Source organism: Arachis ipaensis, chromosome B04 (assembly GCF_000816755.2).
Source record: "Arachis ipaensis cultivar K30076 chromosome B04, Araip1.1, whole genome shotgun sequence".
NCBI classification, from domain to species: Eukaryota; Viridiplantae; Streptophyta; class Magnoliopsida; order Fabales; family Fabaceae; genus Arachis; species Arachis ipaensis.
Genome location: NC_029788.2, coordinates 10,681,843 through 10,692,256, shown reverse-complemented (window position 1 = coordinate 10,692,256; position 10,414 = coordinate 10,681,843). Strand labels below are relative to the sequence as shown.

Genomic DNA, 10,414 nt, shown 5'->3' with positions numbered 1-10,414 from the left:
TTTAGATGAACAAAATATATAAAACATTTGTATCATGCTATTTTCTATAAGAAAAATATTAAAAAATTATCAAAATTTATTAATTTTGGCCATCAATTAACTATTAATATTTAAAAATACAAGCTAAAATATGTTATTGAATTATTAGATTAAAAAAAATGAAATGATAACTAAAAATAATGGTCAACAATAATAAATTATGATCACCCTCTAGCATTTTTCTTTTTATATATGTATTTTCAATTTGAATCTGTTATATATTACTTAATTAAGTCAACATCAAGATATAAACAAATTATAAAAAGAAATTAAAGAAAAAAAAAAAAAACAATACCTGGGTTTGTTTTTGTGGCATTTTTGGGTTGATGGTACTTCATAACAATCCAATGGTGAAGATAGGCCTCATAGAGAGGCACAGAGTTTCCTTTTTCATCAACTATTTCAGCATTGAAACTCTTTAGTGCAATATGGCCTCTTGGGAAATCAACATCGTAGTAAAATTTGTTGGAACTTTTCCCTGCTCCTATCTCAATCTTGGGAGATAAAAATACAGAAGTTTTTTCATTCACAAAGGCCCATGAATATGGCACTACTGTGCTTGATAACATCACTACCATTGCCCAACAACAATGATTTACATTCCACATCTTCATCTGTAATTAGCATATATATATAAAAAAAATGTTAAACAAATCTAGATAGTAACGAAGACATTATATATTTATATGCAATGTTAAGAAAATCGAACCCAATATCAAATTGGTGAAAAAAACACACATTCAAAGGTTTAATACTAATTTAACTCGATTCAAAATGGAATAATATCTTACTTTTATTTGATTTCTCCTCGGTTTTTACTATATAAACTATTTAAGAAACATATAGAATTGGATTGGAAATTTGGAATTTGATTTAACTGGGCAGTTTTATCCGATGCTCTGAACTATATGACAAAAAAGAAAAGCATATGTTATATTTATTATCATGCCAATATCTAAAGATAAAGTTATTAGGTATGTATACATCTACACAAAACTAAGGTAGTTCTAATTAGTTAAGGCAAAGAGAAAGCTAGCAATGGTTTGATTATAAAGTCAACGTGCATATAGAGTAGTAGGTATTCTATAACTGAAATTCGAAAGGGGCATGCTCAAGTGAATTGTTAATAAGATAGAAGATGGAATGAAGAAGCGTACCTCAAATAGTTTCCCCTTCCAAAAGAATATAATGATTAGTTATTAATATGAAAGAAGGAAAATCAATACAACAACGAATTTATAGACCAACACCAAGAGAAAGTATGCGTGTATATATATATATATATATGATTAAAGGAGAGGTTGCTTCTATATGGGTGTTTTTACTTGTGAATTGCAAATATATCTTTTTTTATCATTCAAAAGAATCTATTTGTAATAATTATTCCTTATTTTTATCCATTTGGTCAATGTCCTCTCACATCACCATTGTGTATTGTTATTTACCATTGTTCCATTTTTTTAAAAAATTTAAAATAAATACAAATCCTTTATTATTGCTACAAAGAGAGTTTTATAGTATATTTTTTAGTGTTTGTTTCTAGTGCAATTAAATTACGTAATATCTATTTTTTGCTGAAAAACAAAAGAGGTACTCTCATAGGTTTTGTCTTGGTATCATATTTATACTGTTGTATTAAATAATTTCGGTGGAAAAACTACCAAAAATATCCATAAAGTTTACGAATGCTGACAAAAGTACCTATAAACTAAAGAAATTAACGCTGTACCCATAAAAGATGGGTTCCGTATAACAAAAGTATCCAAATCCTAATTTTTTGTTGATTTTTTAATAAAATTCCTAAACTACCCCACCCTAACCCCATTCTACCGTCACTCCCTCTCTTCTCTTCTTCCTCTCTCCTCACTTATCCCTCAAAAATACTCACAGAGTCACAGAAACACTCCTACTACCTCCTCATTGCCGTCCGCCACCTATCTAATCCATTACCGCCAATCTCTTCCCCTCTCACTGCTTCTCCCTCTCACTATTGAGGTGACTACAACACCTTCATCGCATACCTGTGACCCAACTTGAGGAGAATGCTATCGTGGCGCGCCTGTTGTAGCCGAGGAGAATGTCGTCGTGGCGCGTCTGACCCAGCTGAGGAAAACACCGTCGTCGCACACCTGAGAAGAGAGAGGGGTCGTGGTACTCTTGCATGCAAAAAGCGGGTTCGAAAAAAAAAATCAGAGAAGAAAGGGAGGCGGCACTGTGGATGGAGGTTCTGCCATTGACGATGTTACAGTCGGCCGGCGAAGAAAAATGTATTTCTTTTTTTTTTAAATATTTTTATTTTATTTTTCTTCTTTTCAGAAATTGATTTAGTTACTAAAAAAAATGATACTGTTCTACTTTTTTTTAAATCTGCTTCTATTTTTTATGAAGGCTGAGATTGAGTTACAGAAGATCCAGTTGATGGCTACTTCTACTTCTGATTTTTGTTGAAATAAATTTCAAATTAGATGAATGGATTTGTTGATTTTATATGGTTGATGGCTTTTTCTATTTCTAGTTTTGCTAAAGTGAATTGAAATTGGATGAATAAATTTGAAAATTTTTATATTTTGAGTATTTTTTGGTGCTTGATTAATTTGGTTTGGGTATGAATTATAAACTTATGAGTGAATCGATTGAGGTCCGATCCTCTACCACCACCACCACTACCATTGATTTCGGTCTGATTTGTTGTAGGAGTAGTTTTGGACTCCATGGCAAGAGTTGGTGCAAATTAAGTATGAAAGGTTGAAAATGTGAGTTGAAGTTGAGTCTAGGATAGTTTAGAAATTTTATTAAAAAATCAACAAAAAATTAAAATTTGGATACTTTTGTCTTACGGAACCCATCTTTCATGGGTACAGTGTTAATTTTCTTAGTTTATGGGTACTTTTGTCAGCGTTCGTAAACTTAGAGAAAGAAAGGGGTTGAATTTATAGTCTTCAAAAGGAAGAAGGGACAAAATTACACCTGAAAGTTCATACGCTGGACAGTAATACACTTGAATAATTTAATGAGTCACGCGTGCACAGTAATTATACACTTCGGCAGACACAATCACCATTCCGGCCATCAGCATGTGGCGTGATTAGTTTGAGTGGACATGTGGCTCTATTTTATCCTTGCTGGCACGTTCAGATTCAGTGAGGTGGCCATTTAGTGCCAACTCAGAAAAAATATTTTAATTTAATGATTAATTCCAGTAAACCCTTCGTTCTCTTTTATCTTTAGAAGGAAGATGGTCTGTGTTGAAACCCTAACACCTTAACCAAGTAATTCTTAAGAACATGGCCTCACTCAAGAAAAAATCGAGATCTTTATTCCTAAATTGTGGCAGCGCTGTTGGTGGCGGGTCTTCGTTGTTGAGGAACAAGAAGAAGAAGTAGTTTGAGTACAACAATGGCAAGTGCTTGCACGGATTTGAAGCTGTGGTACTCAAGTCTGGAACAGAGTAGAATCCAGACAGATTATTTCTGCGATGTCCTTTGTGGGAGGTAGGTTTCGAAATTGCGTTTCTTCTTGTTATTGGCATTATCCGTTTGTTTCCTTCTTCACCCCCCTTGGATTGTTGTGTCTAATCTTCAGAGTGCTGAACGTCATTGTGAGTATTTTGTTTGGCTTGACGAAGTAGAAGGAAAAACTAGAAACATGGGGGCAGAGGTTGTATCTGAAGAAAGGTCATTGAAACAATCATACAAGAAGATGATTGAACTTACAGAGTGTTCCAGCAAGTTGGAAGAAAATGTGCAACAGTTACAGAGGACAGTTGATATGATTATGGGTGAAATAACTTGTATTCAGAATATGGTTATGGGTGTTTATTTAGGGTTGGATTTTTGGGCATTATTGATTGTGATGATATATTCTCAGAAGTGAGGATCATGTGTAATAACTGTCAAAGTTTCATTGAATAAATGGAAGAAAAAAAACCTCACCTTTTTTGTGAATCACATATTGTAAGTGGTGTAACATCAACCATTGACATAAGAGAAAAATATAAACATGTGAGAAATAGGTTTAAAACAAGCAATTCATAACCAAGCTGACTCATACAATATCCAACAACATCATTTCAATCAGAAGTCTTTGCTTTATTGTAATCACAAAACAGGCAGAATAGTGACCATAATCATTGAGTTTTCATACAAGCCAGAAATACCTAATTAACAAGCAAAGTCACAATGTATATAACATAACATACCACATACTACTAGATTACAAAAAAAGTTCCAAGGTTTATGATGATAAACAAAACAGCCTTCTCCACACACAAAAAAAAAGTTCCAAGGTTTAAAAGTTCTATGTCTCTGTTGCAGCCTCTTGCATGGTCCCACCTTCACTTGGGCAACCTTGATCAGTTGCTGCAGCTGGGCCATTGGTTCTCCTAGAAACTCCTCTGGGGACTAGCTTTGATGGTCTTGGACCCGAATTTGGTTGTTGTCTCAGAGTTGGAGTTGGCATAAACTGTTCAAATCTCTGCCTCATAGCTGGACTTGCAGCATTCATGGTTTCAGTGGACACCACAGGGTTAGACTTGGGTCTTGGAGCAGCATCATTAGGGTTCTGTTGTTGGGGTTGTGGTGGCTGTGTAGGGTTATTAGTAGCAGCAGCAGCTTCCTCTGCCTCCATAGCTGCAACCTCATCATTCATATAAGCCTGCTTCTTCTCATAACCCCTACTATTTTGTGACCACTCTACAACATATAAACATGAGAGAGTGTAAATATAACAGTATGAGTAATCTCTAGAAATAATACATAAAACATGATATTCATACCTCTCCACAGTATTTGTAAATGATTGTTCCATATCTCCTTTTAAGCTTATGTGGGTTGAAATTTGGCCTAGCCTCATTTTTCTCCTTTCTTCTCTTTTTTGTTGGTCTGCCAATGGGTGTCTTATAATGAGGGGGCAGTGGAGGATAACCTTTAGCTTTCTCCCAAAATTCTTTGCTTGGTACAGGGTTGATGTTATGTTGATATGTTGAGTTATATGCAGCCATTCCCAGCCAGTTATGAATCTGGTCTTTTGGCCTACGACCCCTCAGAGCAAGTGCTGCACAAGCGTGTCTGCAAGGCAAGCCTGTGAGCTGCCAAAATCGACAGGTGCACTTCTGATTTCCCAAGTCAACAGTAACCTTAGTAGGATGCTTCTCAACCTCATATATTTCTCCATTGTCATCCCCTGCCCATGTGAGAGTCCATTTATTACTTTCTTCCTTCTCTCTCTCAAGCCTGCTAAGTTGCCTTGGTGCAACAGAACCAACATAGCCACTTAGAGACTTTTTGTTCCTCGCCATAACCCTCATGATATGAACTCTGACTTCCTCTAACATTGTTATGATTGGCTTGCCTCTGTATTTAAGAATCTTACCATTGAAAGTCTCATAGTTGTTAGTGACATTGTCCACCTTAGGCCACTCACTGAAATGTGCCTTTGTCCAAGTTTTTGGGTCAGTTGATCTAAGTATTCCCAGGTAGCATTGTTGATTCCCTTTAACCTCATCATTGCAGCCTCAAATTTAGTAACAGTTGTGGCTCTACAACATTCCCACACTGCTCCTTTCAACTGTTTATCCTTCCATCTTTTAGTGAAGTTGGCCCAAATGTGCATTGCACAAAGACGATGATGCACTCCCGGCATAACCTGCTCCATGGCTAGTATCAGACCCTGCGTTCACACAGACAACAACAATTAACAAGCTGAGTGATACAAATCAACTAGAAAACAACATTTAACAATTACCTTCTGTTGGTCACTCATGAAGTTCCAACCATGCACTCTATAGTTTTTCAAATCATGATGCAGGAGTTCTAGAAACCATCTCCAGTTATCTCTTGTCTCTGAGTCAACGACTGCATATGCAATGGGAAAGATCTGATTGTTAGCATCTTGTCCCACTGCTGTAAGCAATTGCCCACCGTAGTAACCTTTTAGAAATGTACCATCAAGTCCAATAAATGGTCTGCAACCTTGTATGAAACTTTTTTTGCAAGCGTCAAAACATATGTATAGTCTCTTAAAGAGCGGGAGGGAATCAGGCATAAGGGTAGTGTCCATATCAATAGTTGCTCCTCGATTAGCTGTCAACATGGCTAGTATGTAATCCCTCAACTCAGCATACTGCTCCCTCTCCGAGCCCTCAATATTCTCCCTTGCCTTCTTCATTGCCCTCTGTATTTTCTTGTAGTTGATGGTTACATTGAACTCTCTCCTAAACCATGCCTCAGCTTCAGATGTTTTAAAGTCCCTTTGGTCCCTCAACTTCTCCTCCAGCTATTCAATAACCCACTTTCTATCAGCTGACTTATTGGTGTGGCTTCGTGCACAAACATATTGGTTGACAAACGTCTTAACTTGAAAACTCTTTGGTTCATTAGACCTGGAACAGTAGATAGTCCAGGGACAGTTGGCCTCACAACAAATTGCCTTACACTTCATTGGTTCCACTCGGCTAAACATGATACTCCTTCCAATTTGTATGTTGAACTTCCAATTTGGCATTATGAAGGTGTGACTGGAGCACATATTGTATTTTCGAATTTGTACTTTTTGGCGGCTATCTGGCATTGGGTCTACTAGAATCTAAAAATCTTTTGTAATGAATGTACATGCAAATCCTCTTTGAATTTGTCAAAAATATTTGGAATTCATTTATTTTTTGTAGGAGTGGCTTGTTTTGGTTTTGGCGCATTTCATATTACAGGATTGTATGATCCTAGAATATGGGTATCCGATCTTTATAGTCTAACCAAAAAGAAGGGTTCAATCCATAAATCCCGCATAGCCTGTATAAGGTTTTGATCCTTTTGTTTCAGGAGAAATAGCTTCCTCATATTGTAGCAAGAACATTGGACATATTGGCAAACCTTTTCCATTTTAGTGTACATCTATCCCAACGTCTATATAAAGAATTGTATATGAGAAATATTGAAACTGTCCTTTCTAATAGTATTACTGTTATATTTTTTGTAATTTTTGTTGTTGCTGGAATTAGGTTATATGGTTTAGCAATAACTCTAATTAAATTATTTGACCCCCACTCGTTCTCAATGGAATTAAGGATACTTCCAACAAAAAATATATCGACGAGTTAGTGCTGGACTAACTGAAAATAAAAATTTATCAGAAATTTGGTCTAAAATTTTTGAAAATTTAATTTTTTATGATTACATCAGTAATAATTCTATAAACGAGGGCTTATTTAGAGCAGACTCAACGAATAATGAAAATGGAATAACGAGATCGATTGGTTAGGACATCTTATTTTTATTTAGAGATAAAGAAGAACGTGAATTTTTTGTAAGATACGTATGCTTATTTTTTTGAGACATTTCTAGTTATTTTGATAGATGAAGACAAAATTATTAGAGTCAATATTTCTTTTCGAAGAGCAGAATAAAAATATAGTATTAAACAAGTAGATATGACGATTAAATTCTATAATTATAAACTCAACGAAATCGTTATAATATTTCTGCTATAAAAAAATATGTTAAACATGTTAATTGAATAAAATTTTTAAATTAAATTGTGCCAATTTGAAATCAAATAGTATTTTTTGCAGCAGTCAAAGGGATTGGTTTTTGAACATATTTCGCTTGCTCTTCTCTTTTTTTCCAGACACATTTCACATGGCGTTAGAATTTTGTTCCAAAATATTTTCATTGGCATCGATTTTAATTTGGACGCTCAAATAGAATTTAAAATATTTTAAAAATTGACCGATCTAACTATAAAAAGATAAATAGTCTGATTTGAATAAAATATTTTTTTTTTGTTTTTTCAATTAACTTTAATAATAATAATAGTAATAATAATAAGTTTGAATATATAAACAAAAATTCATTTGATTTTGCTTCAAGCAACTAAGAAGCCAGAAAAGCGAACTAAGAGGTGGTAGCGGCATTTGACTAATTTATAACATAAACTCATTGACTAATTGCATTGAATATTTTGCATGTGTTCACATTCATTTTATGTGGTTTTTTTTTTAATAATTATTACTTGAAATTTATGTAAATTTACCGCAGGTCCGCCCACGAAAGTTGAGTTATGTTTATGTTCAACAAACAATAAATTTACAAAAAAAATTGAGTTAAATCTTAAAATAGTTCTCAACTTTGCATTCGAATTTTAAAATAATTTTTAAAATTAATAATTATTTAAATTTATCTCTAAAATTATCTTTCGAGATTCATAGTAGTCCCTAAAATAATTTTCATTCATCCTTATTCTTGGAAATTATTTTAGGGACTACTATGAGCTTTGGAGAATAATTTCAGGAACGAATTTAAATAACTAATAATTCCAGAGATTACTTTCAGGCTCGAGTGTAAGTTTAGGGACTAATTTAAAATTTAACTCAAAAAATTTCAATTCTAACCTATAAAATATATTCAATTAAATTTATGCATGTGTTTAGATAATTCTTAAGTAGTTAAGTATATATTTATTTTTCTCTAGCCATAATTTATTTTATTTTGGCTATTGGTCATGCTTAGTGGCTAAGCCATCCATATTCCTCTCCACCATTATGTTCATTTTATACTTGTAAATAAATACTAGAAGTTTGTTTGACTTTCCACGGTTATTTATGTAGAATGACACGTCTAGCATGTTTTTTATTGTTGTCCTTCTTGGACAACAAGCAATTTAGATTTTGGCATCACAATTCACAAGTCAACAATGATAATCAATCATCAGACTGACATATGCATTTATTTTATGTATTATAGATGATTATTAGACTCAACAATTTCCTCACTTTGACATTGCATCTCTAGAAAATTTTCATGGAATAAACAACTGTAATTTCGCACTGAGGACATGGTGTTGTTGAATCGTTCAAGTGCTAGTCATTTTCATCTTCGTGTATTCACAACGCTATGTATGATTTTGCTTGCATTATTTTTGAAAATCCTTGCTTAACCTATCTTATTGTTTCATCAATTCTTAGGCCTAATATAATAATCAATGGATTCATGATGATAACCCGAGATTGCTACTCTTTTTTGGGGTCAATAGGAATTTTGGATTGATCCATATCTTAGCATTACGATATTTTTGTGTAAGCATACTTTTAATTTTTAACATATACTATTTAGGTAGGAGAAATTTAAAGGTCACCATTTTTAGTGTAAAAAAGTAAAAAGTTGTCTAATTTTAGTTTAAAGACAAAAATAAAAAAAATGTCAGTCATCTAATATTTTTATGTAGATATATTTAAAATTAAAGTAAAAGTATGTAAGATACACTTATATAATTCTATCAACTTTATTGTTAGCATTTTAAAATATAAACTGAAAAATGTTATTTATTTACTTTTGGTTAATAAACGGGGCCATAAAAGTATCTTTCTAGTTTCTACAATTGTGCCTTTTTCTTTTGGACATGCAACAGTTGTATTAAAAATTAAAGTGAGAGTATGAGTTGGGCTATTTAAAAAACATTGTAAATTGGAAGGCCCAAATTTTTCTCTAGATACGCATCAGGTAGGCCCAAATACATTGAGTGTAGGGTCTGGAGAAATAAAAAAAAGTATAAAGGTAAACAAACTTTGCAGCTGAAATGAGTTAATACTCAATTTGGTCCTTGAACTTATACTGAGTCTTAATTTAGTCTCTAAAATTTTAATTGCTTTTATTTAGTTTCTAAAATTTATAAACGTGCCTCGTATTAATTCCTGAGATGATTTTTAGTATAAAAACGTTAATAGAGCGTTGTTATAGACTATCAAATATCACGTTAAAACTTGTAAAATAATGTAGTTTTAGTTTTGGCATTTAAATAGCTCAAAAACGGTATCATATCATTTATTTTGTTAGGTAAAATTTTAATAAACACCATTTACGATGTTGTTTTTGGATTATTTGAATGTCAAAACTAAAACGACATCATTTTACAAAGTTTAGTGTGGCATCCTACTGTTCACGATAATATTCCGTTAACGTTTGTACGTTAAAAATTATTTCAAAAACTAATATAAATTATGTTCACAAAATTTAAAAATTAAATAAAGACAATTAAAATTTTAGAGAATAAATTATAATTTACATACAAATTCAAAAACTAAATTAAAAGCTGAAATCTAGTTCAATTGGTAAAATCATGTGCCTCTTCCGCATTCGGATTTAAACTTTTGGCCAATGCCCCGTTGGGGCTGTCCAATCCATCTTATCCTACCTATATTTAATATTAGTTCATGAGTTGTTTAGGATGGGATAAGAACAAAGGGAGTATATTTGATGGGACACGACACGTCATTACGTCAGCTTCACGGCACATTGTTGATGTAAATAAATGTATAGTCAGCACTACTGCGAGCAGTTAGTGGAAATTATTGGATATTCTCAAAAGTATTATTGTATAAAGAAAT

At 33.1% G+C, this 10,414-nt stretch overlaps 1 protein-coding gene across 2 annotated transcripts in view; it reads right to left on the bottom strand.

The window, feature by feature from the left end:
- Positions 1 to 1,326, bottom strand: part of LOC107638857 — a 7,220-nt gene extending 5,894 nt beyond the window's left edge. Inside the window, exons 1-2 of one of the 2 annotated variants that reach the window (XM_016342257.2) lie at positions 1,197 to 1,326; positions 335 to 653 (exon numbers count right to left, since the gene is read on the bottom strand). In XM_016342257.2, coding sequence (XP_016197743.1) covers positions 335 to 653 — 319 coding nt within the window. In that variant the 5' untranslated portion in view covers positions 1,197 to 1,326. Of the gene's footprint in view, positions 1 to 334; positions 654 to 830; positions 850 to 1,196 lie in introns of those variants that run through there. The other variant, XM_021120731.1, reaches the window with a different exon arrangement.